This window comes from Peromyscus leucopus, chromosome 6, assembly GCF_004664715.2.
Source record: "Peromyscus leucopus breed LL Stock chromosome 6, UCI_PerLeu_2.1, whole genome shotgun sequence".
Lineage (NCBI taxonomy): Eukaryota > Metazoa > Chordata > Mammalia > Rodentia > Cricetidae > Peromyscus > Peromyscus leucopus.
Genome location: NC_051068.1, coordinates 83,787,902 through 83,803,908, shown reverse-complemented (window position 1 = coordinate 83,803,908; position 16,007 = coordinate 83,787,902). Strand labels below are relative to the sequence as shown.

Sequence of the window (16,007 nt, the reverse complement as noted above, 5' to 3'; positions counted from 1 at the left end):
GGTCTAGAATTATCTCTAAAGAACTTCCAGCCCTATGTTGTCTTTCCTGGGCACCTCGGGCTGTGCATGAAGGCTCTTGTAGGCTCCATAGTCCAATACTAACGATTCAGGCTTCTCAAGTCCACCATTTTATAGTTTTGAATACTGCCAGCTTAACTTTCAGTTATCCCTCCTTTGTGCTATAACTTTCAGTCTACGTATAATAGCATCCTTGTCCTTAAAACAGGCTTAATGAAAATGATGCAAAGCTTCTCAGTCCAAATACTGAACCGAACACATTACATGCACTACTGCAATTACCTTAGTCCTACCAACACTTCAATTACATGCCATCTCCTCTATTTCATAAACATGAAAACGAAAGATCTAATCAGTTAAGCTGTCCGGTACTTAAGCAGCAGAGCTATGACTCAAGGCCAGGTTATATCAAGGACAATGTAAGGTCTACTAGAACCTATTGTCTTGAAGGTCCATTAAAACAGGGAGTTAATTAAAAGTCCTCCAGCTTGAAGTCAGAATTCAGGACCTGTAAAGATTGGCAGAAAAAGATGTGTAGCTTGATAAACAGAGTTTAATAAATACATTTTATTTCTTCCTCTACCAAGAGGCAAGAATATTTTTATTACCATTTTCTAGATGCATTATTTTTTATCAAGCTAATCATGTGTAAGTCCCCGGGAGGTGGGGATTTAGGTAGCAAAGGATGAGCAAGACTGTCAAAGGGCTGGCTCATTGTTAACTAGACAGGTAAGAAGTTGACATTCTTTGTTGAAGTTGTGGAAGCATTTACTAGACACGACAGAGAAAAAAATTAAATCCTCACAAAGCTAGACATGTGAGAATCCTGGTAAACTGCTTTTATCTTTCTCCATTAACCAGAACCATGTCATTGCTCTCCCATTCTGTCCCTCCCCCAGCTTGACCATCCTGTTCCCTCTACTGCCCCCCCTCCCCAGTTTACTCATTGGGATATCCTGTTTCTCCTTCCCAAGGCGATCTGTACATCCCTCTTAGTGTCCTCCTTATTTCCTAGTTTCTCTGGAGTTGTGGGTTGTAGTCTGATTATCTTTTACTTTACATCTAGTATCAACTTATGTGTGAGTACATACCATGTTTGTCGTTCTGAGTCTGGGTTACCTCACTCAAGATGGTATTTTCTTGATAGAAATGTTATGAGGTAAGAAGGAAACCTGGTGCTAGAGAAATTCCAAGGAATCTACAAGGACAACCCCAGATTAGACAACTAGCAACAGTGGTGAGGGTGCCTGAACTGGCCTACCCCAGTAATCAGATTGATGAATACCCTAACTATCATCATGGGACCTTCATCCAGTAACTGGTGGAAGCAGATGCAGAGATTCACAACCAACCACCAGGCTGAGCTCCACAAGTCCAGTCAAAGAGAGGGAAGAAGGACTATATGAGCAAGTGGGATCAAGATCATGATGGGGAAATCTACAGAAACAACTGAACCAAGCTCAAAGGAACTCAGGTACTTTAGACCAACAGCTATGGAACCTGCATGGGACAGGACTAGACCCTCTGTATACGGGAGACAATTGTGTAGCTAGGTCTGTTTGAGACGCCCCTGGCAGTGTGATCAGGATCTATCCCTAGTGCAGGAGCTGGTTTTCTGGATCCCATTGCCTATAGTTGGACACCTTGTTCACCCCTGATAAAGCAGAGAGGGGCTTGGTCCTGCCTCAGCTGAATGTACCAGGCTTAGCTGTCCCCCCACCATGGGAGAACTTACCCTGTTGGAGGAAGAAATGGGGGAGAAGGTGAGGGGGGAGCAGGAGGAGGGATGAGAAGGGGATCTGTGGTTGGTATGTAAAGCGAATAAAAAAAATAGAACTACGTATTCAAAAGGCTTGAGAATTCAATAAGGATATAATGGTCTGAGCTACCTTGTAAGTAGAGTCCAGCTTTTCTATGGGGCTAACATTGATGTGAGCAGTAATGATGTCATGTTCTCCTCTTAAACCATCTCTGGAAGAACCCACAGCTTGTGCCAGTGTTTATATGAGCTTCGGGGCTCAAGTCCTGCTTTGCCCTGGTGGAGGACAGTTACTGCATTTTACTGGCTCACTGACTGTACTCACTCACACCACTGGGTTCTGAAGACCAGAAATCAGAAAAAGTACATCTAGCATACAGTGTCCTATTTCTCAAAGTCAAACTTCTCATAGCTCCTGGAACTCTCTGGGATTCTGATTTATTAACTGTCCTCTTCAAGACCAAAACTCATTCATACGTGTCAGGAAGAAATAAATAAATAAATAAATAAATAAATAAATAGTCCATTTGAAAGTAACTTGCAAAATTCAGAACAGTTGTTACTTCTCGTATCTGCAGTAACTAACGGTCACCATGTGGAAAGTGGGATGGGGCAGGCTGGGAACAAGTTAAGACTCATGAAGACAAGGGTGGTTATGATGATGACAAGCAGGGCCTCAAGCAGAATTGTGGACTTGGGGTATCTGGCCTTTGGAAAGCTGGAGTTTGTGGTGGCTGAGGATTTAGAAGTAGAGCTTTGCATTTTCCCCTAGTCTGTACTTTGAAATCTAGAAACCACGAGTCTGTTGGAGACACGGTGAAGAAGTAGAGAAAAACCACAAAACGTTACAAGGAAGCCAGAGTTTGAGGGGGAAAAGTGAAAAGGCCAGTGGTGGATGCACTCAGGAGTCCCCAGCCAAGCCTGGGCCAAGGACAGAGGGAGTGCCCATCAACCAAAGAGCCAGGGAGGGATGAACAGCTCAGCGGGTGAGAGGAAAGGGGGGGGCAATTCTAATTCTAACGGTACCAGAGTGGGGAGGGCTCTTGCCTCTCAGCACCTTGCTTTAGACATACTGAGGAGCCTGGCTACGTGTACCCCCTCGGCTTTCCAGATGTTCTCTTGAATATCCACTGAAGCCACTGTCCACACACAAAAGACAGCTGATTTCGCGTCTTCGACGCCAAATGCAAATGGCTACTAAGGGTATTTCATCATTGCTCAGCACAACTGTCTCACTGGCATTACTGAGGTCTGAATGTCACTGCCCATTCCTCTCTTCCTACCCAGCTTTCTTTCTCAAACCTTCTTCCTCTCTAGTAACCACTTGTGTCTCCATCTTCTTCCTGGTCTCGCCTGGCTCCCCCAGCTGCATGCATGGCCGCACTGGGCTTGCACCATCCAACGATTTACTTCCTCTCTGCATTCTGTAAAAGTCTGACTCTCAGGTCAAATCTATTTTCTCCCTGCCACCCAAAAGCAGAAACTTTGTGTGATTTATCTCTATGCTGTCTGTGCCCCACACATATGAAGTACTGGGCAAAGTCTATGGGAAGAAACACTCTAAACTCCCCTGCACATGAAAAAGAAATCAATTTTGCGACATTAATGTCACGCAAAACTGAGCAAAGCATGCCCTGTCTACCAAACAGTTATCAGTCCACTCACACTAATTTAAATGGCTCCCCTGCCCTGTTTGATGGGGATGAGGTTGCAAGTCAAATGTAGGATACAAGAAACTAGAGCCAGGACGTGAATTTTACTTCCCTTTGAGTCTTCAGGATCGAACACAGAGTCTAATATGCAGCAGACACATTGATAGTTTAATTAATCAGCCCACAGGCACTGGTTACCAAGAAGACAACGCCAAGCAGCAAGCAGGTAGCCCCAAGACTATCATTACTATAGACGTGTGTTTATTTTAAACATACTTTCAATGCAAAACCATAGAGTGTTATGTACCATTTGCAGAGCATGCCTTGCTGTTGGCAAATACTTTCCCAGACATTTCCTCATGCAAATCACCAGATAACCATAGAGTTTGGCAGCAGAAAATGGGAAATTTTGCTGAATTTGGAAGTAGAACAGTTGGACTCCAATCTTGTCTTTACCACTTCCTGTCTGTATGACCTTGAAAAAAAAGCCCTTCAGCCCGTGCACATCTCAATTTCCTTCTCTGCAGAGCAGTGATAAGACCATCCTCTTCCTTCCTTACAGACTGAAGAGGACGGCGAAGGACAACAGAGGTGGAAGGAAATAATCTTGCTGACTACCTCCTGTGCACGGTGCCTCTTAATGCATTGCTTAGTTCTCACCTTAGTCCTGCAAAATTGGGTTTCACTACTTCTTGCTCATCACAAGAGGAAACTGCGATCCGAAGGTAAAATAACCTTCCCAAGGTCATCCTTTGGAATTCAGCCACTTCTGCTTGACCTCTGATCTTCCTAAAACCATAATGTCTCCTAAGTGAGACCCAATCCACAGCTGCCAATACTGTTCTAAATGCACAGGTGGAGACAAAGAGAAGCAGTCACTGGCTAAGGTCACAGAGTATGGCAGAGGCTGGGCTGGGACCAGAAGCCAGCTTTCCCCATCCCTGACCTTTTAAAGCCCTTTCATTTGACCACGCTGCCCCCAGGATCTCGGGAAAGGACATAAAGAGATGCAGTGCTTATTTATTCAGACCAGCTGCTCCGAGTCTATTTTAAGAGGAGCACTTTTAAAATCACGGAAGGTTGGTATCAAGTGTATCATTAAATATTCCATATTAATTGACCCTTTAGAGAATTCCCATGTGAACAGCCCATGCTGTTAGCTCTCTTTTATGGAAGCCGCTCAAAGGCCAACCACACTTCTGCAACACATACTTTGAAAGGACACTCAGACAAGAGCACAAAACACGATTCGAATCCATGCTGTCCACAGGAATCAAAAGCAATGGCATTTTGCTGGTCTATGGTTCTTTCCATAGAATGGCAAAGACAAAAAAAAAAAAAGCCAAAATATACATTAGATTGGCCATAGCACTATGCAAAGTCTGTCTTCATGAGCAGTAGAGATGAGAGGGTAGGAGAGGACCTATAGAATGATATTATTCCACACACTAGTTAATAACGGGTATATGAATTAATAAGCATAGCTACAACACAGAAGAGAGAGGAGACCATGCCATAGCATTCATTTAAAGCAGCGGTTCCCCTGGCTCCCAGGTAAACATAAGCATACCTAACTCCGGACTTAGCATTAAACCACGTAGTCTGGCCCAGCTATCACAAAGCACAGTATTAACCAGGCCTCACTAATTTCCTTCGCTTTCCTGTATGAGTGTATTCTCTTTGTCCATCAAACACCTGCCAAAGGTCTGACCCCACTTTACTCTGAATAGTGAGATAAACAGTATCGAATCATCCAAATGCAGTGTTTGATATCTTGAATTCAGTATCTGACAAGCACAGAGTGTCATTAACAACATCCACAGGCCAATCAGAGAACACTCCAACAAAATAGTGTCACAGACAGCAATACAATGGAGGAAAGAAGATCCCTCTTCATTTCATGCTCAGCTGTGCCAATGGCCTTGGTGAGAGGCTTCAGTTCACTTTAAATGTTCTAATTCCAACCTTGACTCCACCATGAACCACTTCTTAGTACACATTACTTAACCCGGCTTGGACTCACAGTGTCTATCACTTTGCCTGCCTCTTTGAATGAGAAAATATGTGACAGGTGCTTCCTAAGTGAGATGTAGAAGCTATTAGCAGATTTCTGCAGACATGGTGGTAATGATTCTTATAAAAACTGTTAGCATCCAGTGTGCACTGACAGCCAGTCACAGACTGAGTTCAATCAGGTGCAATGCTTTTGGGTAGGTCCATTTTAGGGAATAAGAAAACTCAAAGAAATGGCAGGTTCCCATCACTTCCAAAAGACCACTCAGTTGTAAAGTGGAAGGATAATTTTATCTGCGATGATCAGCATCATCACTGAGTGGACGAGTATCTGAGGTTTATAATGACATGAACAGAGCTGAATATGTCTAAAAATTCATGCAGTTATCTTTGAAAGGACAGTAAACAAAGAGAGTCATCATTTTTAACCCAGCAAAGAATTTATGCGCACTTCTATGTGCCTGTTAGGTGTGAGTCCTTGTGTAAACTTCCAAAGACACCTTATCAGTAGTTTATGGCAGCCTCCGACAAGTCCCAGCATGGCAGGGAGATGAATAAGAAAAAAATAAAAACTGCTGAACAAGGCACATTGCACTCCACCTATGCATAGTTTGTTGCACAAAGCAACATGTCCTCAGCCACATCTGGGAGGGGAGTTAGAAAGACCTATCACACAAAGGGATGCTGGACCGAATCTTCAAGCAAATGAGGAAGAGCTCTGGAAACAGAGAAAACGGCATGCAAATCTGCACACGGACATTTAAAAGCACAGCTCATCCACGAAAGCATAAACAAGTCAGGAGCACAGTGGAGGGAGCCGCGAAAGATGGAAGAGGACCAGACCATGGGTGCTTGTACGCTCTCTAAGGATTCTGGAGTTAATCTGAGGCCCATTAGGAACCACCAAACAGTTATAAGGAAGTTGAGAAACCACTTATCTGCCCCAGCGGTACGGGTCAAAACCAGAGCTGCTTTTCAATACACTCAATGTTCATCAGCGTTATCTTTGTGATTTCACCTTGAAAGCATCCCCTGAATCAAGTAAGGGAAATAACATGTAGGCTTGCGAATGGAAAGACACAGAAGAGAACTAATGATGCAGGAGAATATGAGAGAAAGGCTGAAGGAGAGACTTATTCTCCCCCTTCCCCCCCAGGAGAACTGTTCATTCATTCATGGTACAAGAGAGAATGTACCGCCTATGGGCACAGAGGCAGGTGTAAGAGCCGAAGAAAGCCTTCCTCTGATTTTGTCTGTTTTCTCTGCAGAACGGGAAGCAGGGGCATCAGTTTAAAGGAAGGATAGAGGAGAAGGAAGCAATGGAAGATATATGAAAGGAAAGAAAATGTACTAAGGAGTCATCTTGGACAGTGAGAAAAGCAATGACTAGAACAGTCCTCAAACTCCTTCACACTCTTTTAAAAACTGACTATGAAATCTGTTAGCAGCTTGTGTTTGTGGAGGTCTATCTACCAATGTTTAACATACTCAAAATCAAAACTGAGAGAACCTTATACACAAGCACATAGTCCACCGTCATCCAGATCAATGACATCAGTAATATGCAACCTTCGGAAAACTCCAGTGTAGACTTGTAAGAAAAAGAGAATTTAAAAGAAGGATGCTGTGTTAATATTATAAAGGAGGTTGGGCCTTAAGGAATGCATCAAAAGGCTCTCTGCAACTTCCCGGCATTCCCCAGCTTTGAGAACATCTAGTCTAGATAATCAGAATTGACACGATAGGGTAGATTCCAGCACTCACTTGAGGTTCGGAGACCATGAACTTCGAGTGAGAAGCGTCCCTGTAGTATGGTTTTCCTCCATCACCCTTAGCAGCTCAGTTATAAGCAGGGAATAAGTAACATTCTGGATTTAGCCGGGGGTTCTGTTTACTCAAAGGAGCAAGATAAATAAGCGAAGCCAAGGAAGGACTGGAAAGGGTTCTGGAGAGTGAGCCGTGTAGGAAGGAAGCAAAGCCAGGATAGCAGGGAAGAGGCGGTAAAAGCGAGGAGTTCAAAAGATCACTGGCCTTTAGGTATTAGCAGAATAAGCCAGAAAGAAGGGCAGTGACATAGTGGGATGCTTGAAACCGAGACACCAGAGGGGAACTGCTAAGAACCAGTTCAACGCCCTGAACTGATCTCTTCCGGCCACCCAAGCCTGAAAGCTGGGGTTCAGCCTAGGTCAGATATAATCTGTCCACATTCAGAGATTCCCCAAAGCCTGTCCATTGCACGCCTTAACTACTTCTCTAAGCTTCTATATTCCTCTCCAGCCTTCTACTCACCCATTAGTCTGGCCTCTCCCTCTCTTGATCTAGCTCCATCCACACTTTTGTCCATGCCCAGTACTGCCAGAGCAAATCCATCCTAACTGTTTTAAGTTTTCTACCATGTCCAGACTTCACCCAAGAAGTGACTGTCACAATGGAGGCAGATATGAGCTGCCAATGTGAATAAAGGGTCCACTGTGATAAATTAACAACATGGATGCCACAGGATGATCAAGGGGAGAGACTACGACTTAGATCTAACTAAGGTGAAAATGCAAATGTGCTAAAGGAATGTTCAGATAAAAAAGAGCTAGCGAAGGAAACTGAGCAGGAATAAGAGCCAGAAGAGAAGCATAAGACTGCAGTGTGTGATTGGAAGATAATGGTTCATCAGGAAGGCAGTGGTCAGTAGCACCAACTGCTGTGGAATTTATGAAAAGTGGCTATGAAAAGAGGGGAGATCCAGTGATTCATAGATTGGATAAATCTCATTTACATGACAATCTCTCCCACTGCAGAAAGAAAGAAGGGAGGGAGAGAGAAAGGGAGGGAGGGAGGGAGGGAGGGAGGGAGGGAGGGAGGGAGGGAGGAGGGAAGGAAGGAAGGAAGGAAGGAAGGAAGGAAGGAAGGAAGGAAGGAAGGAAGGAAGGAAGGAAGGAAGGAAGGAGGAAAAGAAAGAAAAAAAGGAAAGGACTCATTGTCCTCACCATGACAGCTATTGGACCATGCTTCACAGATGATGCTTTAGTTTCTATGAAACTCTGATTAAGCCACCAACTAGGCCACCAGAAGAAATGTTTAAAATATGGTAGCCATGTTGACAGAAAAGGCCACCATGATCAGCACGGACTTATACACAGGGAGATGTTCCAAAGGAACAATTTAACAAATAAAAGGGTAGCTGACTTCTGGGGAGACGAAAAATGCCTTATTCTGGATGAACTAGAAATGTAACCAAGAAACCATTCTTTTCAGACAACGGAGCTTTTTTGTGCTTCCATTCTCTTTAATCTAATAAATCTGTATGCACCGCCACTTGATGCTGGAGACAGAAAGTGCAGACATGTAATACACACAGCAATGCCTGAAGTGATACAATTATAGGGTTTTTAAACACATGGTTATGTACATTAGAAATAAGGTTCTCTCTATATAACGCTTAGAAAACAGTAACATAAAAGGGAAACAGGGTGTTAGGAGGTTAGAAGGTAACCCTGTGTAAAACAGTCAGTCATTTTTACAAATGCCACATCACTAATTTTCTGCTTACAGGCCAATATTATATAGAAAAACGTAGAGAGCAGTAATCCGGGTTGAAATGGTATTCAGAAGTAAGGAACCTTTTGAATTTATATTATTTATGCTTGCTCACAGGCAAATACCTTTTCGCACATGTGCACATACATATACAGGAGTACTATAACATACAGTTGGCATGGCCTTTTGTGGTTTGTCTTTTGCTTTTGAGACACAGTTTCACAGAGTCATAGCCGGCCTTGAACTCCTGATCATCTTGTTTTCAGTCCCCAAATGCTGGAATTACAGGTATAAACCACAATACCTGACTCAGAATCTGTATAAATCCAAAAATGTTTTTGAATAGATAGAAAATAAAAATTCTATGCACTAGAAAATAACTTTCTTTTTAACCTTTTTCCCTACTAGCCACTACCTCAATTTTCTACTCTGTTTTAAACAAAATTACCCTCAAAGAAATGTCTACACCAGCTATCCGCCTGTTCCTAATTCCTCTTCTCCTCCGTTATGGTGTTTGCCTTCCAGGCTATCAAATTTCTCTTTGGTCAAGGTTACCAGGGAATTTCAGACCATGTAAATCAATATCCTATCCTGGGTCCTCATTCTCCTTCATCTATCGGCAGCATCTGACACATCAGAGCATTCTTTCTCCAAGCACTTTATTCACTTCTTAGACCCCTACTCCGAGGGTTACTTCCTAACCCAAGGTCACTCCCTCTCAACTCTCCTCCTTCTAAACCTCCATGACACACATCCCCAGAGCTCACTCAGGCTTTATGTCTTTTTTCACCACTACTTAGTAGATGCTATCTATCATCCTATCTCATTATTTCAAATGCTGCCTATACTTTGGTGGCTCCAAAATTTGCATCTACATCTTCAACTTCTCCAAGTACCTGCTCAATCTCTTCCTGTGGATGGCTACTAGGCATCCAAGCATGCCAGCTTCAGGTCTGCCTCCTTTTTTTCTTCCACATATATCCAAAAACTTTTTTCTCTAAACTTTTCCATCTCTGTCAATGACCGCACAGGTCAGACTCTCAGTCATCCTTGATTCCCTCCTTCTTCTCATACCCTCTCAGCTAAGCACACCAGGGTAGCCAGCTGGTCTCTACCCTCAAAATGCACGCAGAAGTCTATCATTTCACCATCTGCTGCCCGTGTTCTGGTCATGGTTGCCAGGCCTTTGGATTGAATGACAGCACCAGCCCAACTCTTCTATCCTTGCACAACAGCAGCCAGAACGATCCTGCTAAAAAGGTAAGTTAGGTCACATCATGATGTCACTCAAACCACCCTATGGAATCCCATTTCCCTCATCCTATGGAAGTCAAAAGTCAATATGAGGACCCACGAGTACTAAAACTTAGAGCCCCGTTTTCTCCCCAAACTCATTCCATTTTAGCCCACATTCACTGTCCTCCAGCTTCACTGGTCTTCTTGCTATTCTGGTGTGCCTAGTGCTAACTCCCTCAGGGCCTTCCCATTTCTATACCCTCTGCTGAAAATATGCTTTTGTTTTGTTTTGAGACCTCTACATTCCTACATTCCCTGGCTCCCTTCAGGTTTCTGCCTAATAATCACATTCTCGGAGAAGGCTTTCTTATATAACCTACCTTCTATAAAATGACATCTCTCTCTGTTCCCTTACACAGCTTCAAACGTCCTCACTGCACATTACATCACATAGGCATCTATTTATGGACCATCTCTTCCACCACCATGTGCATCCCTTTAAGGCAAGGACTCTGTGACATGTGTTTAGTTTAATGCTCTAAGCCAGTGTCCTAGACAAGGCTCTTTGTAAGAACAAATAATTATTTGTTGAAGAAACTCTTCAAGAATGAACAAGTCATGTTAAGACAACTCAAAGTTTATCCAGGCTGTATAAATTGGTCAAGAACCTCGCCAAATACATGAATGCCATTCCAGGATATAGTATGGCCCAAATAAATAAAACAATACTACTAAAATAATCTCAGTAATTACAAATCTCCAATTAGTTTTATATATTGGTGGAGAACTTCTTAGCCACAAAAATGACATCAAGCCACTAAGCCCACCCACCTTTTCCAAGAGCATAATGATCCATAGGGTCCTCAATGAATCACTGATGTTCATTATTTCCTGGCCATAATACTGTTTGTATTGAAAAATAAATCTATCTAATATACACAGACACAAAAGTATTGAACGTTCAATGGTCATCAGAGATCTATTTAACTTTAATCTTTATAATAGCACACGCTAAATATAATACAAGTGTGGCATTTACCTTTTTTGCTTTATTTTGTTTTGTTCTGTTTTAGCCAAGAATGGCCTCAAACTCACAGTCAAGGTGACTTGGAAATCCCAGTGCCCTTGCCTGCATCTCCTGAGTGCCAAGCACTGTAGTAACAGGCATGCCCTACCATATCCATGTAACCTCCGTAAGCCATTATGAATGAAAGCAAATTCTACATTAGTATTTCATAGTATTTGCTTCTTAATTGAAGACCGTCTTCTTATCAAAGATGGTGAGACCAAAACAATGCTGTGGTCCACGGCTAGGAAGGACAACAAACAGGAGAGGTGGGACCCCATTTATGTTTCTATTTTAAGAAGCCTGTTAGCTTATGAATACGGCAAGATTCAGGCCTATAATTGAACAATCATCATTTGCAGTGTTAGTCGCATTTTAATGCAAACAAGACAGAAGGCTGACAAAAGAGAAACGAAATGACATCCCATCCACTAGAATAAACACCCTTATTTGAAAAGGCTATGCATTTTATAGCTTTTTGGGGAAAGCGCGCGCGCGCGCGCACACACACACACACACACACACACACACACACACACACACACAGCAAGCAAAACAACAAATAAAGTCCTCTTTGTTGGCATTTGTCAAAACATTTTCAGAATACCCCAAAACTCTTACGTATGATCTTTCTTAGTTATGTCCCACTCTGGCAGATCATGTGTCGTAAGGAAGTAGTGCAAGTTCAAGTTACTATCTTCAACAGAAAAAGTCAGGTATGGAAGGAATGACTCTTGGAAATAGCAAAAAAAATACTAGGAGTAGCGCCTCTAACTTCACAAAAGCAAGCTCTGCTGGGATGCTGGTCACTACTAGCAAAGCTCATTTTGGAGCTGGATGTGTAAACCAAGGAAAACGTGGTTCTATAAAAGGTAGTTTACGTAACTTATGAGAGGAAGCCAAGCAAACCCTTCCTGAAAAGATGACAACTAGGTGGGGGATGTGGGGGGGTGGGGAGTCGGGGAATACAGAAGTGTAGATGCTTGGGGGGAAGACACAGGAATGCCTCCAGCACAGGACACACCTGATACACTAGACCTTTGACCTTATACACTGTGATGGCAGCTGACAGGGCAAGAACCTCATGACCAGGGACAACCAGAGCCTTTCCCAAAGAAGTTGCATGAGGCAGAAATACTTACAGATGCTAGCACACAGGAACTTGTAGATCTCTGCACTTTTTCAGTTGTATCCTAATACCCATAGTAACATGACAATAGCAGATAATAATACTGTAGATAGTTTTGCTAATACTGAATGTTTACTAAACATACAGTATGTGCTGAGGATTGTGGGTGTGTTGACCAAGCCACCGTGTTTTATAAAAGCATTTACTAAGTCTCACTTAATGATATAATGACAATCTGTATTATGCAAATGCATATACCTAGCTCTCAACCTCTCTGCAATGGGGCCTGAGAATCAAGAAGGAAACAAGAACAGACACCCCCCACTCAGGTACTAACTTTCCAGGACCACATTTGAGAAGAAGTCCTCTTGAAGTCATCACAAGAGAAATCACTGATTTTGGAACCTGAAAGCTCAGAGGTGGGCTGACTTAAGAGCTCAAAAGAAAAACTTAATGAGGAATCGTTTCACTGCCCTGCTTACCTCATTACAACCTGGTGGCTTATTGATATCAGTGGGTAATAATTCCTTCAGGGTAAGTATCTTGGTATGCTCCCTGTGGTGCCCTCAACAAGGAATAGAACTCTTAGAGAATCATGCACACTCCATTTCATTAAAGATGCCTATAATGATCCTCACTCATCAAACAGATTACATTATAGATAATGCATTTCACAAGAAGATGAAAGAGTATTTGAATAGATTCCATCCATTGTTAGTCAAATAAAGCTTTGGGGGGCCAAAGACTACCTAGCTGTTTAAAAAAAAAAAAAGAAAGAAAGAAAGAAAGAAAAGAGAGAAACTTGTCAATTAAGGACAACTTGAATGAATAACTGCTGAAAAATTCCAGAAGCTGAACTTTCAGGAAATGTGCATGGCACATGATGTGCAAGCATCCTAATCCATGCTGTTGCTGAGGCGACGACTCCAGCGGAACTGGGGCTCCAGGAACTTACTCCTGTGCACTGCAGGACCTGATTCCTAACAGTAGCTCTGAAGGTATGGAAACAACCACTGAACCTCTCCCCCAAGATATCTATAGTTGGCACAATTCTGGAAAAGTCTACAGAAGTGGCATTCATGGTTAGTCTGTAAGAGAGTGTAAAATGATTGATCCTTAGTGTAAGTACATATGGAACTCACCACTTACATATCTGTATTTTTTCTTGGGGACTGCCTACCAACAGGTTGAAGGCAGACAGTCAGGGGATGCAGAATTTGAAGTGAGAAGGGACCCTGATGAGATACTGGCAACCAGAGCTGGGTGTGGGTGCCCCTGCTTTAAGTATGAGATTATTAAATGGCATAAGGTCATTTCCTTCTGGAAGGACACTGCTCTGGTTAAGCGGCTGAAACTTGTATCATACAGGGCTAGTGCTAAAATGTGTCATGAAAAGGGGTTCTTTCCTTTCCCTTTTAAGTTGAAAGGTTTCCTTTTTTTTTTTTTTTTTTTTGTGAAAGAGAAAATAGACGTTCTGAGTTGTGTCGAACATCCTCTGAACAGAAACTTTCCGACAGGACCAAAAAAAGCAGCACTGAGCTGCACTGTGACTTTTGAGCTGACTCTGAGGAACCCACTGCCTTCCAGGGCTGCGTTTCATCAGAACCCCCAAAGAAGTAGCTCCAAGCCAGGCAAGGGCCGCAGGCGTCTACATGCAACCACACTACCTGAGCACAGGACCCAATGAAAGAAAGCGGAATCTCCAGTGAAACTTCTCACTTCCTGCCTGTGAGAGAGGCTGGACTGGCTCCCTTCTTGGTTTCAGACAAGCTGTAAACACAACCATCCAGTTTGCCAGCGGGCCACAGGCTGAGGGGTGCCAGGGAGAGGGGGGAGCGCTTCTGGAAGCATCTCTGCGTCCTGCTCCCTTTCCTTCCTCTGACCAGGGTCTTTTCTATACAGATAACGGTACCAAACGCCCTCCACTTCCTAGAGTCCTCATGTATGGCATGGTTCCTCTTTCCAGAACGTGGAGACCAAATGCAAAGTAAAAAACAACTCAAAGGGAAATTATTCCATCACTTCATTTCACCCTCTGTCATTGTTATTTTAGAGCTGGATCAGACTCTTTGTTAACACACACGGGGGGCGGGAGGGGGCGCACAAAGGTGAAATGTGCCCTAAGATAACTTATTTCTTCCCGCCTCCCAGAAAGCAATTAGGATTCCATACACCCTCTCCGGGCATTTAGCTGAGAAGCTAAACCATTTCAAGGCAAGGTAGGAAAAGCCCCTAAGCTGAGAGCTGAGAGGCAGGGCAAGCCGAGCGCACCTAGATGTTTGCATTTACACAAAGAAATTATCCGGATGATTAATGGGAGCCTCTGGCGGGCGGCAGGGTCGCGGGGTGGCCTCCGTACCTGGGACATCTGCGGCCTCAGGTTGATCTCTTTTAGGTTGATGGAGTGTGCCCGCAGGTTGTTGAGCAGCTGGCAGAGCAGGACTCCATCGCGGAGGGTCTGTGCCAGGTCGAACACCTGCGCCGAGTCCCAGGTCACCCGGTGGTTGGCGGGCAGCACTTTGCAGTGGATGAGCCACTGAGCGCACTGCTTCCAGGGCTCCATGCTCGACGGCTCCGGGATCCGGCCCGGCCGGGGCGGGCGGCGACTCTGAGGTGGCCGCCGCCGATCTTCCGCGCCCCGCCGACGCCAGCCGGCGGTGGCCCCCGGGCTGTTCTGCTTCTCCGGAGCGGGCGCCGCTGTCGGCGGCTCGGGGAAGCCGCGTGGGACTCGCCTCGGCTCCCCGCCCGGATGCGCCGCAGCCCGGCCGCCGCTGCAGCAGCGAGTGCTGCGCGCTCTCCGTGCGCCTCGGCCCCGGCCGTGCTCAGGCTTCCGACTCGCGAGCCCGGCGCCCCGCGACTGAGCATGCCCAGCGCGCCTGGCCGGTCTGTGCGGTCCGCGAGTCCCGGGAGGCGCGGGTGCGAGCTTGCCCGCCGCCCTGGCTGGGGGTCGGGGGCCGAGGGCGGGGCGGCTGGGGGAGGAGCGGGCCGAGTGGGGGCGGTGGCCACAAAGGGGATCCCGCAGCCCCCGCCCGCCCGCGAACCCTCCGATGCGCAGAGCTTGCACAACCCCGGGCGTCCAGGGATTAGCCCATCGCCGTGGCTTGCTAGGAAGTGTGGCTGAACACTGAGATACGCCGGGTGTCCCCCGGGACACCCTAAACAATGAATTCGATTTAAATTAAGAGGGTCTCAGAGGAGCGGCCGCTTAACTGGGACACCGGGATCCAGGAGACAGGAGGAATCCTGCACTCCGCGCATCTGGAGAACACAGCGTGGAAAGTTTGTGACTGGCCCCTCGTTCCGCCTCCTCCAGGTCCATCCTCGGCCCCTTCCTCCAAGTTGGTTTCTCGCGAGGATGTTTTGACACCTTAAAAGTGTGTGGGGTGGGGACAGTTGCAGCTTCAGCCTAGGTGGAGGAGAGAGGTGGTTTTCACATCTCTCTCAGGCTCGGAACTGTTCGCTAATACAGTCCTGCCCCTTTTGCTGATCCTCAAAAACCTGCCTGAGAAAAACAGGCCGGTGACACGGAGGCAAGACTGCGCATGCGTCTGTGACTTGCCACCAGGTTTGCGCTCAAATTGCTTCAGCCCCGGTAAAAACGGG

General features: G+C 45.1%; 1 protein-coding gene across 5 annotated transcripts in view; it reads right to left on the bottom strand.

Annotated features, from left to right (window-relative positions):
• Vav3 (vav guanine nucleotide exchange factor 3) overlaps positions 1-15,312 on the bottom strand; it is a 336,414-nt gene extending 321,102 nt beyond the window's left edge. For 3 of the 5 annotated variants that reach the window (XM_037207020.1, XM_028879323.2, XM_037207019.1), the window contains exon 1: positions 14,764-14,967. In XM_037207020.1, the coding sequence (XP_037062915.1) occupies positions 14,764-14,967 (204 nt within the window). Of the gene's footprint in view, positions 1-14,763 lie in introns of all 5 variants that reach the window. The other 2 variants (XR_005091832.1, XM_028879322.2) reach the window with 2 other exon arrangements.
• Positions 15,313-16,007: the final 695 nt, after the last annotated feature.